General features: G+C 41.1%; 1 protein-coding gene across 1 annotated transcript in view; it reads right to left on the reverse strand.

Moving 5' to 3' along the window:
- Window positions 1-16,595, reverse strand: part of zfpm2a (zinc finger protein, FOG family member 2a) — a 113,706-nt gene that overhangs the window by 56,512 nt on the left and 40,599 nt on the right. The window contains exon 4 of the mRNA XM_075464859.1: window positions 3,123-3,247. Coding sequence (XP_075320974.1) covers window positions 3,123-3,247 — 125 coding nt within the window. The remainder of the gene's footprint in view (window positions 1-3,122; window positions 3,248-16,595) is intronic.

The following is a 16,595-nucleotide window of genomic DNA, read 5'->3' on the forward strand; positions in this document are numbered from 1 at the left end:
CGACTGCCTGAAATGCTCCACTCGCCGTTCTTTCTCAGCGTCATCCATCACTCCTTGCTCCTACTGAAGCCTGTCGTCCACCAGCGGCTAAACCCACAGGCCACAGCGGACACCAGCTCCCATTTGCTGCCTCCAGGGACCAACCCCCCCTTCATCCTCATACCCCCATACTACTGCTCCTCAGAAACCAGTCAAACCCAACAAAATTTCCTCCCGAATGGCTCTTGCATGTGCCAAAGTGCTTCTCCTGTCCAGATTAATGCAAACGCTGCTTAAACCAAGTAATTTCATTATTTACTATAAGCCACTTTAAGGAGTTATTACACTTTAGTCCCTATCTGGGCGTTGTGCCAGGGGTTGAGAAACAGACCTGTGCACCACACGTGGTGGATCGACAAAAATAGAGTGACCCCTAAAAGGTCCCATCTTAAATTATGTGTCTGGATGGAGGGGTAAAATATGTTTGATTTCAGAGAGGGCATATCAATATCTCACCAGCGGGTCATGTGTTTGAAGCGTGGGAGAGGTGTCGCTCCTGCCACATACCTGACTGCCTTCGGGTAATTCATCCACCTTTATGGTTTCAAAAAATCTAAGAAAGTAAAAGAAGATTTAATAGTCTGCGGAGGTCACACTTCATAAGAATGAATGAGAGTGCCTCCGAGGAGAGGTAGAGACCCATGAAGCAATGAGCCTTTATTTCTACCTCAAATGCTTTCTGCTGCCTTCTGACCCTGCTCTGCAGCACTGGCTGCCCTGACATGCATCAAAACTAGCCAAGCTTTCTTTCTTTCTTTCTCTTCTTCTTCTTCCTCTTCTTCCTCACCTCCTTCTACTCACACTCACACTTGTTATTTCAACTTTTCTCTCTTCAGGTGAGGCATCCCGGTTCATTCTTGTCTTGATGTGTCAGTGCTTCAAGATTTGCACAACTCCCTCACCTCCCACTGAAATAACTGAGATAAATGCTGCACTATATTAGGGATGCTGCCAACGGCTGCATGTTTAACAAGGCAACAGCTTGATAACCAGAGGCCTGATTAAAAAAAAGAAAGAAGTAAAAGTATGCAACTGTAATCGAGATGATTCCCTTGTGATGCACAAACTATAACAATTGTGAACTTTCTGGCTTATTCAGCATCTAAGAAACAAAGTAAAAAAAGTTACACTGAACCCTTAAAGGAGGCTCAGTTAAACCAAATATGCCAGTTGGGTTGATCTAGCCTTTAATGAGAGATAGTGAGAAGCTGCTAACAGCGCGTACACGGTTTGAGAGATGAAACTTAGGAGTGGAGGAGGGCAAGCAGCAAAGCACTGAGAGGGCCCCCATGAGAATAGACACACACGAGATCCTTAAAGGCAGAGCTGCTTTCTCTGCTTTTAATTGCGAGGGAGGTTTGGCATATTCTGTAACCCCTCCACAGCTTATTACAGGTGATGACCAGCACCTGCTTAGTTATAAAGAAAAAAAAGGAAAAGAAAATCTGAGGAGGATCTGGAAAGCAGCAATGAATTCCTAAGAGGGCAGTTAGTTAAGAACTTGCCAAGAGCAACAATCAGTTTATGCATTTTGTTCAGCAGGTATTGGGATAAATTTGTAAAGTTTTTTTTTCAACTGAAAAGATTCCAGCAAATGCAAAAAGATTCTTTTGACTGTGAGTCTGACGGACAGTAAAAGGGTGGTTTTGAATGCCTTTCTGGGAAATTCATGTGGAGATTGTTGGAGAAATCTATGAACTGCATTACTTTGGAAGGCAACTTGAGGTGTTTCTCTGTCAAATCACTTTTCCCCTCAAGGATAAGTGGCTTTACCCTGAGAGAAGCCATATTTCATGGCTATAATACAGCCTGAGTTATTTAAAGCCACTGATGACTTCAAAACTATGAGGGGAGCTTAGAAAACAGTCAAAACTGCTCTGAAAATAAATGATTTAATAAAGTTGTGGTATCTGAAAAAAACTAAAGGAGGAGGCCTCTGATTCAGAAATCCTCATGGACTTTTCCTTATGTGTCTTAACAGGATGAATGTGAGGCTGCTTATGACTTTAATGGGAATTTCTTAATTAATCCAAATGCAGGATGGTAGATCAAACCCATGAAGGGCTTGTCACTCCACCAGAGCAGCAGGTCAGCACAAGCCTCTGCTGGGATCTTTGAAACAAGAGATATAAAGCTGCTATGTGCAGAGTAATGCCAAAAATAATGAATTGCGACTTCACTCAATTGAAGTGTGGCTTGAGCTCTAAATGAACCAATTAAAATGTTTAAAATGTTTTGTCTTAAATATGCAGATTAAATAGTTAAAACAGATCCACTTCAAAGCCTTATGTTGGGAGCCAGTTAGATCCTACGAGAGTCGCCTCGCTAGGTCTGAAAGTCACGGACGGTGTCATTAATATGGTCTTTAGATGTAGCAATTTCGAGTAATCATGTTACCAAGGCTGCAGAAAGAAAAGTTACTTCGCTTGTGTAGTGTATATATAGAGCAGTCTTTTTAGTTAGCTTGTCCTACAAACAGAATGTTAAACCACTTACAATCTTGCTTGCATATAGCACATTATAAAGAATGCGTCGTTATACACCTGCAAAAAACAAGCCTTCAAAATATGTTGTGGAAAGCTGTCTTGATGATTTGCATAGCAAATCGGTTTCATCAGCTATATCTGGACTAGACAGACAATCTTGTTATTGGCCAAAATTTGATTATTGCAATCCTTTTTTTTCCAACAGATATTTGTTGGACAAATAAACTTTAATTGTAAGACCTTCAAGTCACCCGAACTTTACTTGAGATCCTTGAGACAAATAAGTCACCCCACAGTGGAGGTTAGAGAGCATGGGGGACTCATTGTTTTCTGTTAAGACTCTTGGACAGCAGTGAGTCAGATCCTATTTACTTACCCAAGACTGGACCCTCTTCTAAATTTCTTCTCAAATCACACATTTATTGCATTGTGACTTCAGATCTTTCTTTTTAATTCACTTTGTATTTGCCCAAAAGGGTGCTTTTCATTATTATTGATTGTTATTTGTAATTTATTGCAAAAATATAGTTGGTAGCTATTGAAAAGTTATGTGTAAGTGTTCACAGTTTACAGTGGATGACAAACACAAGGACATACCAGTGCTGTGGTGTCAGAGCTCATCTCGATCTTTCCCTCGAAGGGCCCCCACGTTGTTCCCACAGGGAGCTGCTGCCGGCTGTGGATCCGACGCTCGCCATCTTTAAGGAATGCATCCAGCTCTCCTAAAAACACACCAGAACCCAAAGTGGTCAGCTGTGGTGCTCTATACAGCATACGTGTCATTCATTCATCATCCATTTCCCTTTCCCAATTATTATTGTGTCAGGGCCTCACATAAAACAGGGAAACAGTTTTTGAAAATAGATTAGCAAATCACGCGAGCATCAATCTGATGGTGTTCATCAGACTTGTGGTGCACTAACTGCACTTGAAAGGTGTCTTGTGGGGAGATAATCTCTGTGAGACAGTGCAGGCTCACTGCCTGGTGAGAGCAGCTAGTGGCAGGCCTATTTCTGTTGTTCCAAGAAGGCAGGGCCCTTGTTAGTGCTGTGCAGAGCTCCACTTAATTAACAGTGGGACCGGATAGCACTGTTAGTACTACCGGTGCTCACCTCCCTGACACCCCCTGCTATCTTATCTCTAAGATTCAGTGTACTTTTTGAGGATGGTGATTAATCAAATAGTTATGATAAACTTCATGACAGGCTGTGACTTAGTTTACAGAGTAGGACATTTCCTTTGTGTGTGTGAGTGTGTTTGCACATTGAAAGCTTGCAGCACTGAACTGTACACTTCAGACTGGTTGCCTTGACAACACAAAAAAGTCTTGTCTGAGGAAAGCTGGTGATTCAGATGTCTGTAACTTCAAGTGAATTTTTTTCATAAACTTTCTCGACACAAAAAAGTTCACCTAACTCCAAGAAGGAACACTTTTATCAGGAGTGAGTCAGGTTGAGAACTCCACAACATGAGACTTCACTTATCTTTGGGAAGTCAAAGATACGAGTTAGCTAAATCATTGTTGTGGTATGACTCCTTAGAGGAAAAAAACAAAACAATTCTGGCAAATAATACTAATGTGGAGTGTTATTATGCTAACATGTGTTCCTCACATTGTGTCTTTTAACCTGTTTGTTAACACAGGAGGCTACAGGGCACTAGCATCATACTGAATAGGGTGCGGTGATCACTGAACTTTCTGATGTGTATGTGGTATAATGACCTATTCAGCTCGAGTCTACTCTGTAAATATCAACCGTGTATCTGCGGCGTGCTATTGTGCTCGTCTGTTGTGTTGGCATGGAAATGTGCGCTTATGTGCTGCTTTGCATGTATAAACATGATCGCGCTTGCGTCTGGTGTTACCACCCGCTACAAATGACACCATTCTGATGATATACTCATCAATGGTGGTCATTCCTGTGACAATAAAAAGCTAAATGTCACTCATCGTAAAAACTGGCCTGTCAGACCAAACCTTTGTGAAATGTAAATACAAAATCAGTGAAACGCCAGCACATGGTTGAAACATTTATTTATGTTTTACAATGATTACATAGTTTTGGAATTGCCCTAAAATGAGACATTCTTGGCAGCTTTATCTCATCCTTACCCTCCCTTTGTATCCTCAGTCCCCCTCCCTTGTTCCTGCTGTTGCACACTGTCTTTCTGGTGCTGCAGTGGAAGGTGGGTAAGCTCATTACAGAGAAATAATTAAACATTGGTGCACAGCTGGCCGTCATCACTGAGAGCAGCAGCCACCGCTTGATGCATTCTGTTTGTCCTCAGATAAGACCCACGGCCTTTAACCGCTTGGATGCAAGTTCCTGTTTAGCCCTGTTTGACACACAGCTCCAGCCTTACCCGGCCAACAACTCTTGATTCTTTTCTCTTCTTCTGTTCAGGGTGGGACTTTTGGAGTAAAAAGGGCGTTACGGGTAATGTAGGTGAGAGAAAGAGGGTATGATTCAATTTATGTGGTTTGTGGTCTACCATGTTTAGGTGCCAGTTGCATCTCACACCAAATGTTGCCTGAGGACCTTGGCTCACAGATGGTTTGTCACATCTGTTGCAGATACTAGTGGAAGATCTCCACAAAAACAACCATCGATGAATAATGAGCTCCCTTCATCTATAAAATATCTGCATGTATATATTATATATATATAATATATATTTGTATAAATACATTATCAACACAGCTACTGATTTTTGTATTTATAGTTGTGAAAAATCATTATGGTACTCTGATAATTCAGTTTCGAGCAGCACCCCCCCAATCCCATTTCAAACATATGCAGGAGTCACCGTGTTGAACCCATTAAACTGCAAACAGCAGTACTAAAACAAGAGGAAAACTCAGAATGGGTTAAGAGGACATTTAAAAAGCCCTGAGTCCTCTTTTCAGTGTTCCTCATCATCCAATGCTTAAATGCCACACTCTTGGCAATACAGAACACGATGTGGCTCAAGAGCTGTACCCCTCCTCTGAATCCCAACCAAAACCTCGCCACCACCATCACCCTCTACCACCCCCCTCCCAACAAACCACCACCACCTCCTACCCTCCACCCCTCCCTCGATAAGATCATCATCTGTCACCAGACTCGAGGGTCTGTTCCTGCACTCCACAGATACTTGGCAGACCAATGAATGTCCCTTTGTGTGGCGAGATCCTCCTCAGATAGCACCCAAGATGCTCCATGATGGCATCTGTTTGTTTTTTTTTCTTTTTATATCTGCATGTGTGTCCTGTCTTGCTTTTCTGTTCTGGTGCAGAGAAACAGGGACCCGCGTCCTCTCCTGACTACGTCATTCGACTCAAAGCTAATGAGTTTCTCAGTGGCATGATGCCAGCCCTCTATGATTTAAAGAATAGATGGGTGTGAACCACTAACAGAAAGGTGAACTACCACTTTCTACTTTTGACTGATATCATTAGATTGAATAAAGCACTTTTCAACAATTCTTTTAGATGTAATTTTCTCTTTTCATTTCCAATTACGTTGGCGGAATCATCTTGTTTGACGAAGTATAGGCCGCATTAGCTTCTTACCAACCCTTGTTGAAGCTGTGTGATGTTTGTAGCGGTTAATACATTCAAACCCAATAATATATCATATGTGCTGAGGATTTGTTACACGTTACATATGTATATAAATAAAAATAATCTTTAAATGTAAAACACTAAATGTTTTGGCTTGATTTAGGAGCAAAACTCAAGTATTACACCCATTTTATACTTAATATATAATTCACTGAAAAGGCTTTTAGTAATGTACATTAAGAGTAGCTCTGAATTTTCATAATATAATTGGTGGCCCAGAGTGAGGTCCCTATGGTCAAATATGACAAATTGCATCATCAGCTCACGACAACAGATTAACTTTTGTAAAGCACTCGATCTGCTCAAGGTGTTTTCACCATGAATTAAACTTCTCTAACTAGTTCAAAGAAAGCACTTGAAGGAGAAGAAATTGCCTGCTGCACTAAAAGAAATACTCTGATTACTGACCCTTCCTTTGGTTTACTTCCCCATTATGCAGTTATCATGAGTATATTAATAGTAAGGGTGGATGCTGAAGGAAAACAAAGAATTGAAGAGTACAGACAAGAGGGAAAATGTGCTTGAGCGTCACACAGCAGACAATCCCTCTTGATATCAAGCAGTGCCTTTGAATCAAAGCAAATAAATTACTGCTGTTCAAAGTTCAATAACCTGTGTGTAGCAATTCACAGATGTCCTACTGAATCCTAGTCATCTCCACTGATAGTCCGTGCTATAGAGCCAGCAAATGGGCTATAAATTAATATACCATGAAAGCGGCATATTGGGTGAAATGGAAAGCGCTGTATCGGTTCAACAAAAGGTGCCACATCTTTAAAGTAGATATGTGATATGAAATTTTACAGCTGAAGGAGAAATGTCACCAAGCTTTGATAAGAGAGCGATGAACTTTCTCCCCATCCTACCCAAACTGCTATTATCAGGTCTCAGTGAGCAAAATGCATCATTTATAACCCACAGCCCACACCATTATCTTTGAGAAAGGCGCTTGTTTTAATACAGTGGGGGACCCCCACACCAGTAGCACCACCTCATCTTCCCTCCTCACAGCCCTCTCATCCTCCTCTACCCCCAACCCACTAGCCAGACGCGGCTGTATTTGGCCCCTTAACAGCAGGGAGAACCAGAGAGACTGTTTGCTGGAGAACAAGTTTCCAGGCAACCACAGGAGTTTGGCTACACGAGGAGGAGGGAGCATAGAGATGAGGGAGGTGAGGGAAATACTTGCTGGGGGGGATTCACCCCTTCAGGTCAGACTTGTTTTCAGGCAGTAAACGGTTTGAGGGGAAAGAGTTAAACAAGCCAAAGGGATTAGGGCATTTTAGCTGTGACACTCCACATAGGCTATGCAGGGGGTTGCGGGGGCTGCAGAGGTTCTTTGGATGGAAAAATCTGAGCTTCTTGTTGTTAAAGGGTGTAACAAAGTGCCCACAAAGTATTCATTTTAATAATACAGCTATAAATTTAGGTGTTTCAACCTCATCTCTTGCCTTGCAGCACATGACACATCACAGAGAATAGTCCAATTAATGACTCATACCCACATTACGTCTCCCCTATGGCACTGCAATGTTTGTGTTTATCCAAAGTCTTAATCATAACCATATCCCTAAAAATATGGAGTATTATTTAAGTTTCTTCCTCACCCCAAAATAGTCTTTCTTTCTTCTTTCTTTCCACAGCCATACCGTTTCACGCTGAATGCTAAGGCATGTGCAGTAGAGAAGCAGTGTGTGATTCAAAATGCTGTGAGACTCCTACAATTGGAAAGCTCTGTAGGCTATAACTTTGCAGAAATTTGATTATAACGATAACTCAGTAACAGTAATCAGAATATGCTTTTTACATGACAGGGTTTTATTCAGAGTGGGGTCTTAATTAGATTATTATTGTAATATTCTTAAACATACACAGTGACAGTCAGTACCATGTACTTTTGATAGTGCTTGTTCAACAATTGCAGCTTGGCTAAAGATAGGACCACATTTGCTTATGCCAAACAGTACATCTTACAGTAGATTAGGCAACACTTTTGATTAAGGTTGGGTAAATTTAATGGTTAAAGTTAAACCAAAGCTTTTTTTGGAAAATGAGCTTAACTACTCCCTGCTGGAAATCTATTAATTTATTTACGGTAATAGCTGGCGGCTTGTTAGCTTAGCTTAGCATAGACATAGAAAACGGGAGGAGAGGTGGACTGTACATAAAAACGCCTAAAGCTGAATGTTGATTCTATTGGAAAGAGCCAGGCTAGCTTGTCAATCGCTATGCTAACTTAAGCTAATCAGAAGCACAATTTGGGAATGTGGATTGGTCCAGTATGGAAGAAACTGCTGAGGATACTAGACATTTACCTAGGTCAATTTCTGGTTTTGATGGAAGTCTCTTAAAAGAGAGTTCTCCTTTCCTGCGTCGCCAGTCAGCCTATGCACGCTCAGGATGCAGGAATGAATCTAGGTTTTCTTAGCTTGGCTTTTTATTTTTATTTTTTAAAATATGAATTGGCATTGGTGCATACAACTTTAATGAATTGGGTTGATTTGGATTAGACTGGATTATCTTAATTGGGCTGAACTGTATTTTAACTTTACTACACTGAATTGAATTACTATTGGATTTAACTGGACTTTTATTCTTTGTTTACAGTGCTTTGAGGTGACATATGTTGTGATAAATAACTTAAAACTATGTACAAATCAAATAATAATCCAAGATCTTGTGGTTACTACGCTTTTAAACAGTTAAACCACAGTGATGAAAAAATAAATGTAAATAAAAGTAGTGATGATGCACATGCACATACACGTGTTCACCGAAAAAGTACTTCAGTTTTGCAATACATTATCAACATGGAGACTCTTGTTTGGTGTCATTGGGCAATTGAAATATAGCTGTCAAGTACTCCATCTCATCAAAAGCCTGGAGAAGTTAGCAGCAGGCTGCCTGACAACAATCTTTGAGACATCCGTCTTTAGCAAAGCAGAGCAATTTCTAATGATAGCATGTAAAGGGAGACAGCAAAACTTAAAGAATGACTGTCCGCACGCAGAGATATCACCGACAATATCTAGAGGACACACAGCACTCCTGCTGGAATCTGATTATTTTAAATGCTTTTCTTTAAAATTTCAAAACCACCAAAAACACATTACTCTGCTTGAGTGTGACAGGATGAATGAGCGATAGTCAGTATGTGCATTGGGACTTTCATGGTTTCCAGGCCGGTGGATAACAAAGCCAAGACTTTAGCTGTGAAAAGAAATTATATGAATGATGTGAAAGATAAGTGAATCCTTGTCTGGAAATGATCAATGTGCTATAATACATCTAAATAAACAACTTTTAGCAAGGAAAACAACAAAACATTGATACCGTCTTGATTTCCTGCAGTTAATTTTGGAATTGATTGGTTTTAAAGTGCTCACGAGTCTTCTACCAAGTCAATTACCAGGCTGCAACTTCCCCTAGCTAACAGGGACCTAGGTGACCTAGTTGTCTTTTGTGAGTAGGTTTTAGCTGGAGCAGTTTGACAGTCAACAGATAAGATGGATTAAGCTTTTTTTCATCCAGTTTTGATGTGAACAGCGTAAAAGCGGGTTAAATCATTGAGTTTCAGGAGTATTTTTAAATGCCTGAAGATAGTGTGATAAAGGAGCGAAACCTAAGAGTTGGGCTGGGAAGGTCAAGGTTGTGGCTTTGGAGAGCAGCTACCTGGTGACGGGGGCCAGTGTTCGTTTCTCTTGAAGCGGATTGAGCGCAGGAGCCGAGCCCACCTCTCATCACTCCCAGAAAAGATACACGAAAGAAGTGAAACAAAATCCGGTGAGAGCTTGACGGGCGGCATCAAAGAGCAGCACACCCTTTCCTTGTGTGGGTGACTGAGTATGTGTATGTAAGTGGGAGGGGGGGTTGTTTAGTTCAGGGGTGCTTTTGCATGCATGTGTGTGCCTGCCTGTGTGTGTTTGTACACTGTAAAATATCATTCCATAATTATGTTTTGATTATTTGTGAGGACTAAAATAAAGCCGCAATTAATCTTCTGATGTAAGACAAAAAATAGAGCTACGAAGTACAAATTAAACAACCCAGTTTACAGACGACCTCCTCTTCCCAACTCCCCCAGACCTGATCTGAGGCGCGCATAGGAGCTGACAGCCGTAGCATCACGTGATGCACCTCAGCCAATCCGAAATTCATTTGAATTCTTAAGCCGCGCAGTAACGAAGCCACTTGAGTAAAAGAAAAGGTGAAGGGGCGTTTGAAATAACAAACAAATCAGAACGATTCAATGGGTCAAATGCTGCGTGTAACGTGTTTACTTATCACATGTCACATCTGACCGATGCTGAGAGGTTTTTGGTTCAAAACATTTCTGAAGGGACATATTTAGACACATTTTGTGGACGTCTATTCCCCCACTGCTCCTCATGTCGGTGACAGGGGAGAGTAATCCTATACACAGGCTGCTATTGTGAAATGAGAAACTAGCCTCCTTCCTTGCCAGAGACCAGATGCACCTCTCTCCCTCTCCCTCTCTCTCTGTCCTAATCTGTAAACGACTTAAAGGAGCCTTATCTCCGGGCTCTTCTGCTTCATTTCATGCTTGATTTACTTTAATTTGTCTGATAGGGCACAAGGATTTGGAAATGGCCCATCTTTCGGTGGAAAATGTTCTGATTTTTCTCCGGCATTGTTATGTGGAGGTTTTTGACTTTTCTCTCCCCCTTTTTCACTCCTCCTCCTCTTTCTCCATCTCCCTCACTCCCTCTTTCTCTCTCCATCGTCTTCCTTTTTTTCTTTTGAGGGGGGAGGGCTGAAGGGTGGATCTTGCTCCAGTGCAACAGTCTGTTTGAGTGCATTTAGATTCGAGCTAACGCAGCACAAACAAGTTTTCCATGAGGTGTGATCTTCTGATGGGAGACGGCAACACTGGAGTCGTGTTTTCCTTTTAGATGCGCATTGGGCGCAGAGCAGCCGAGTGCTTCAAACCACAAAGATCTTATGTTTAAGTTAAGAGGCGACTGGCCCTCCAGTTTAGCAAGTGGGTGAGCGGCTGGTACTGATAAAGTTGCTCCACAATGAGGAACAGGGACAAGCGACATGTCTGCAGATGCCTTGAATTCTTTTTCCGCTGGCAGAACTGAAGTACTCACATGGCTGTCTGGCTGCTCCCGTCACCAAGACACTTTCCCCACTTCTATTTAGTGACTGAATGACAGTAGAGGCAGTGAGCTATGATTAGAGAGAAGCACATATCTTCCCAGATCCAGAATAATCTCCATCCCCTCCCACCAATGAGCAAGGCACAGAGATGGCACAAAAAGGCAGAGAAAAGGAGACAAGTAGAATAGGCAGAGCTGTCCTGTGTGTACAGAGATGTCATACAGTTCCACTGGCCTCCTCTACACACTGAGTGTGGACACTGCTGGGGTAAAGAAAAATTTTAATCATTCTCCTTGAGTTTGCCTGACTAATCTGAGCAGTGGTAGACAAAATCAAAGAGAATTTTCCATTCAAATCTGTGCCGAAAAAAGGGGAGAAAGATAAAAAGAAAAACCTGCCAAATCAATTGAAGCTCTGTATGAAGCAATTAAACTCATTCACAACTAGTGGTTACACAATGGTCTTTACAAAAAAAAAAAAAAAATCAATTTTCTTCATACACTGACATGAAACGTCACTAACTAAACCCACCTCCAACACAATGCGCATAAATAAATGGTTAACCACACACACACACACGTACACATACACATAGAGGAAAGTAACAGGGAGACCATTGAAATTCATCTCACAGCCTGAATTTACTTAACTGCGGGTGTGCGCGCAGTGATAAACGGAGTGATGATCCGGCAACACGTCTTTATCCATGCTTTGCTTTAATTAACGGCGGCTTGTTTGTTGAAAAGATGATTAATATGCCAATGAAAATTGCATAATTGAATACCACAACACTCGCACAATCAGGGAGGAACATGCCATTTTTTATTAACTTTTCAGTATCATTATTATTACTGTTATTTGGTATTCTAATTCACATGACAAGCAGGCTCCACCCTCCTATTCCCTCCTTCCAACCCACAACCCTGAAACAGACAGAAAAGATGGCAGAACTGGCGTGACCACCACTGATGGGGGGGCTTTAACAGGCAGGGGGTATTGCTCTGATATCAATACCTATCAGTGTCAAGGCTCTACATGTATGTGTGTGCGTGTGTGTGCCTAACAGATGAGAGTCCAGGAGGTTGGGGTATTGGGTAGGATACAACTCGGATTGAAATGAATACATTTCAATCACCAAATATTTCTGTAAGGACACCAAACTGAATGAAAGTAAAACTGCACACATGCATAAGAAACTAAGCACTATCAAAGACACTGGCAACTAGATTTAGCAAAAAGCTCATTAATTCGTAAATGTAACTACAAACCAAGTCCACTAAACTAAAAGTTTTATTTGAAAAAGGCCACAAGAAATTGAAGAATTCCACATGCGAGTAAGTTTCAGTTGAGCAATCCAGAGTTTACCCAATATTAAATCCTCCAGCACAGCCTGCACGAGTGTCTCCATGTTAATGCTGAATACACAATATTCAACCAATTATGATGACACCTCTTAGAAAAATGTGCGCAGCTACAGCGCCTGCAAAGGTAAGCATTGTAGAACAAACATGTTCAAGGGAGCTAAGGAGCAACTGGATTCAAGTCCCTAGACGCATAAAACACCGCCACCAGCAGTGCTTTAAGGCAGTCATATTCAGCAACAGCCCCTGTTTTTTATTCTGCTTAAGTCCTTGGACTTTTTAAATAGTAATTACAATTAAAATATGCCATTGTAAGTGGACAGAAATTTGGGTGAAATGTGGATAAACTGGTTGGAAGTGAATTATGTTATTAAGGCTTCCTCAGTGTGCCACCTCCCACATATACACACAAAACTAGAACTGAATTTAGTGACATCTTCCTCAGATGATAAGAACAATGATTGCTTTTTGCCCTATTTTAGATTATATAACTAACAACCATGAAGTTCCCTCATAAAGCCTCTTAGTATGGCGGATCAGTGACTAAATTTGCATCAAGGCGATGCAGCACAGGAGTACAGTGATTTGTCTAATCTCTTGTTGCATATTTCATCATGCACCAGTGTGTGTGGTGGGGGGAAGGTGAATTCTCGGCACACAGGTGATGCATACAGTGTAAAGCCTTCATCGACAATCTCTTACAAACAAATGTATTTGGAAAAAAGGCAGACAATGTTTACACTTAGCACTTTGATTGCAATTTAATTGTACAGCACCCAGGGCCCAGAACTCGCAGAGAAGCTGATGATGGACTTTCATCATGAATATCAGCAATCACAGTGTCATTCATGTTTTGTGAGACTTGTCAGAAGACTTTGAATAAACCCCTGGAGGAACGAGATAAAACCTTCCTTTTCTGCGGAGGAATTGCCATGATGCACGTCCAAATTTCTTGATTACAAGACGAAGGAGGTGTGTGTGTGTGTGTGTGTGTGGTGGTGGGGGGGGGTAAAAGAAAACCTTGAATGAAAGCCTGTGTTGAAAGTTTTCAGTTTGCTGATATAACAGTCAAGTGTGTCTATAAGTCTACTTAAAACGCTTAGGTATCAGCGGAGACAGCTGCGACACCCTCGTCTTATGATTCTGTCGAGACAGTACGCTATCAAACCTTTCATAACGTTCCCAAGCTACATTTCCGGTGACAAAAGCTTTGCGAAAGCCTCCTGAAGGATTCATCTATATCCTAATATTTCCAATCCAATTTAACTGGAGCAGCCTGAGTGGTCTGAGCACTAGTTTACCAATCTTTGCTTTCCAAGACTCTGTGTGCTGAAGGCTTGAGGGGTTCAATCAATAGCGCTTTGATCTCGGCTGGAACCATAATTATTTAACATTGTTACAAGGATTTCTCTAATCCATCCTACCATTAAATCCCTTTTACACCCTCATCTTCTGCAGCCTAATCTGCATCTGGGTGCTCCGTTTGTCTCTCCCCCCCATTTTGGCTCACCCCTCCTTCCTTGACGACACCCTGACTTAATAATGAACTTGAGTGTCGCGTTATAAGATTTCTTGTTTACTGAGCTCACGTTGACAGCTGAACTGTCCTCATATGGACTGTTGCTGTGCAAAATTATGAAAGTTTTGTACTTACTTTACATTTATGGAGTTTTCACTTTCTGTCAGTCAGGGCAAAATGCAAAAATGCAAATTGCAAAAACCCTTTTAAGGTTTGCAACCAAAATGCAAAAATCTATACATTTACTGACTAAAGTGCTAATTATAATTAAAGCTAATTACATATTAACTGAATTGTCTGGATAGAGATTGATATACCTCCTTCAATTTAGTTTTGAAGTTTCTTTTGATGAACTAAGGGAATGTTGAAGTTCAGGTGACTGATGCCCAAAAGGTTTAATCCCATCTGTTTATTTTGGTGACCACTTTGACTCCCAACATAAAGGGCCCACTGTCCTTTTTGCAAATATTTGCATGTCTGTGTTTCAGCATGATATAAATAGCAGCACGGGCAACTGCAAACATTTGTTGAGGCACCTGCCACAGTATCGTGGCCATCTGGTCCTCCAATTCTCCTAGCATGACATATGTGCATTAAACCTGAAATGGTTATTGTTTCTTTTTTTCTTTCTTTGGAGAATGGAAGAAGACGGATTAGCCACAGACCCTTCTAGGTTGGCTGGAGTCAAAAATGAGACTCAAGACTTTTTACATCTGAGTGAAGCTGCGTTTTCAGCATGTGCGTGTTTGATATCTTGAAAGGGGAAAGAGGTCGATGAGTGGATATTTTTTATGTGTGTATATATGGGCGTGTGTGTGTGTGTAGGGTTGAGGAGGTGGGTTGCTAGTGCTCCATCTGATTGTCAGGTAAATTCAGATGGCCACTCCCTCATATGACCCCTGCCTCACCCTGGCTGGGGCCCAGCTGGCATCAGGAACTAAGCAGACTGGGCCATGCCGGCCGTCAGGGACAGCCAAAAGATGAGATTTGTGTACAAGGTGATCATATATCTTCTGTTGCTACTTTGTCCCACATTACTTCCATCTGCACCTCTTTTTTTGGTGTGCCTCTCATTTTAAGGATGTTTGGGCTTAATTTTAGTGTATAATATATGATGAGAAGACATCATTTTTGGCAGTAAAAAAAAGAAAAATTCAACAAAACACCAGTAAACTGTATCACTATAATTTAATGCAAAACACTTGTTTTTCAGACTGCCTCTAATATCCTGAGTTAGAAAGCCATCGCAGCAAGCTAATAATGGATATCCATAAAAAAGCTAGTCAGACTCAAAGCAGCATTGCCTGAGATATCCTGGCTTTTAATGTTAGGTCAAGTCCCCCGAACACTGGCATCCAAACCAATGGCATCTTTTACTACAGCATATACGCCTGGAAAATGCCCATGCCTTTCAAACTCCATGCCCCCAGTTTGTAACACAGACTTTTTGATTAAAATGTGTCTCCTATTGCCCTGACGACATCAACAGGGTTATTTTTTCAGACTTTGGAGGCCTGTTCCAAAGCCACAGAATATATTTTACACCTGTTTTGACGAACTGTATAGAGCTCAGTGTGACATTAGAATAACTGTTGTGGGCAATTCAATAGGCAGGCTAAAAAGTTACCATTGAATGTTTTTGCAAACCACAGATAATTGTGATCTCAGTGTTTCTGAACCCCCTAGACATGCACAAGGTGTCCTTCGGTATTAGTGTCATGATGCTGCAGCCATAGCAATATTTGTTGAAGCCAGAAAAAACATCCCAGTGCAACCCATAGCATCCCACTCACTTAAAACAGACAAAGTCCAATGTGAGACTAGTCCTTTTACTTATTTTCCTTTTTAGACTCTGTGGTTCAGCTAGCTTATAAGTACCATGACAGAGGCCCAAAATGGGTAGGTTTATGATTCAACAAAACCAATTCAGACACCTAACTTACTTAGAGTTAGGAAAAGGATCCTAGTTTAGCTTAGATCACAGCCATATATAAGCTATATGCATGTTCCTGTCAAATTGCAAGTATATGACAAGATGTGTATTTGTGGTTTGTCAAATACAAAAAAACTAAGTATTGGAATGTAGTCTCATGGCATTTATAAACTGTCACAAAGATAATGTTTATTAGTTATAATGAAGGCTGGAGGGTATGGTTTGTATCACTATTATGTGGGAGATACCTTACATTCAACCCAGAGCTTTTTACACTATAATTATCCTGTTTACTTTAGCTTTCACTCATTGTTTGGTTAAGTTTAGGTAACCAAAACATAAAATAATTGGTTAGGCTAAGGAAAACATCATGGCTTGCTTACACGGCTCTTTTTCTAGTTTATGGGGTGACAAGTTCACCTAATCTACAAGTAACGTCCCCCTGAAACACATTGCATTGAAAGTCATGCTAGTATCATGAGAACAATATGCAATTTGTGTGCAATTGCAGGTATACAATCATTTT

This window comes from Odontesthes bonariensis, chromosome 5, assembly GCF_027942865.1.
Source record: "Odontesthes bonariensis isolate fOdoBon6 chromosome 5, fOdoBon6.hap1, whole genome shotgun sequence".
In the NCBI taxonomy this organism is placed as follows: Eukaryota; Metazoa; Chordata; class Actinopteri; order Atheriniformes; family Atherinopsidae; genus Odontesthes; species Odontesthes bonariensis.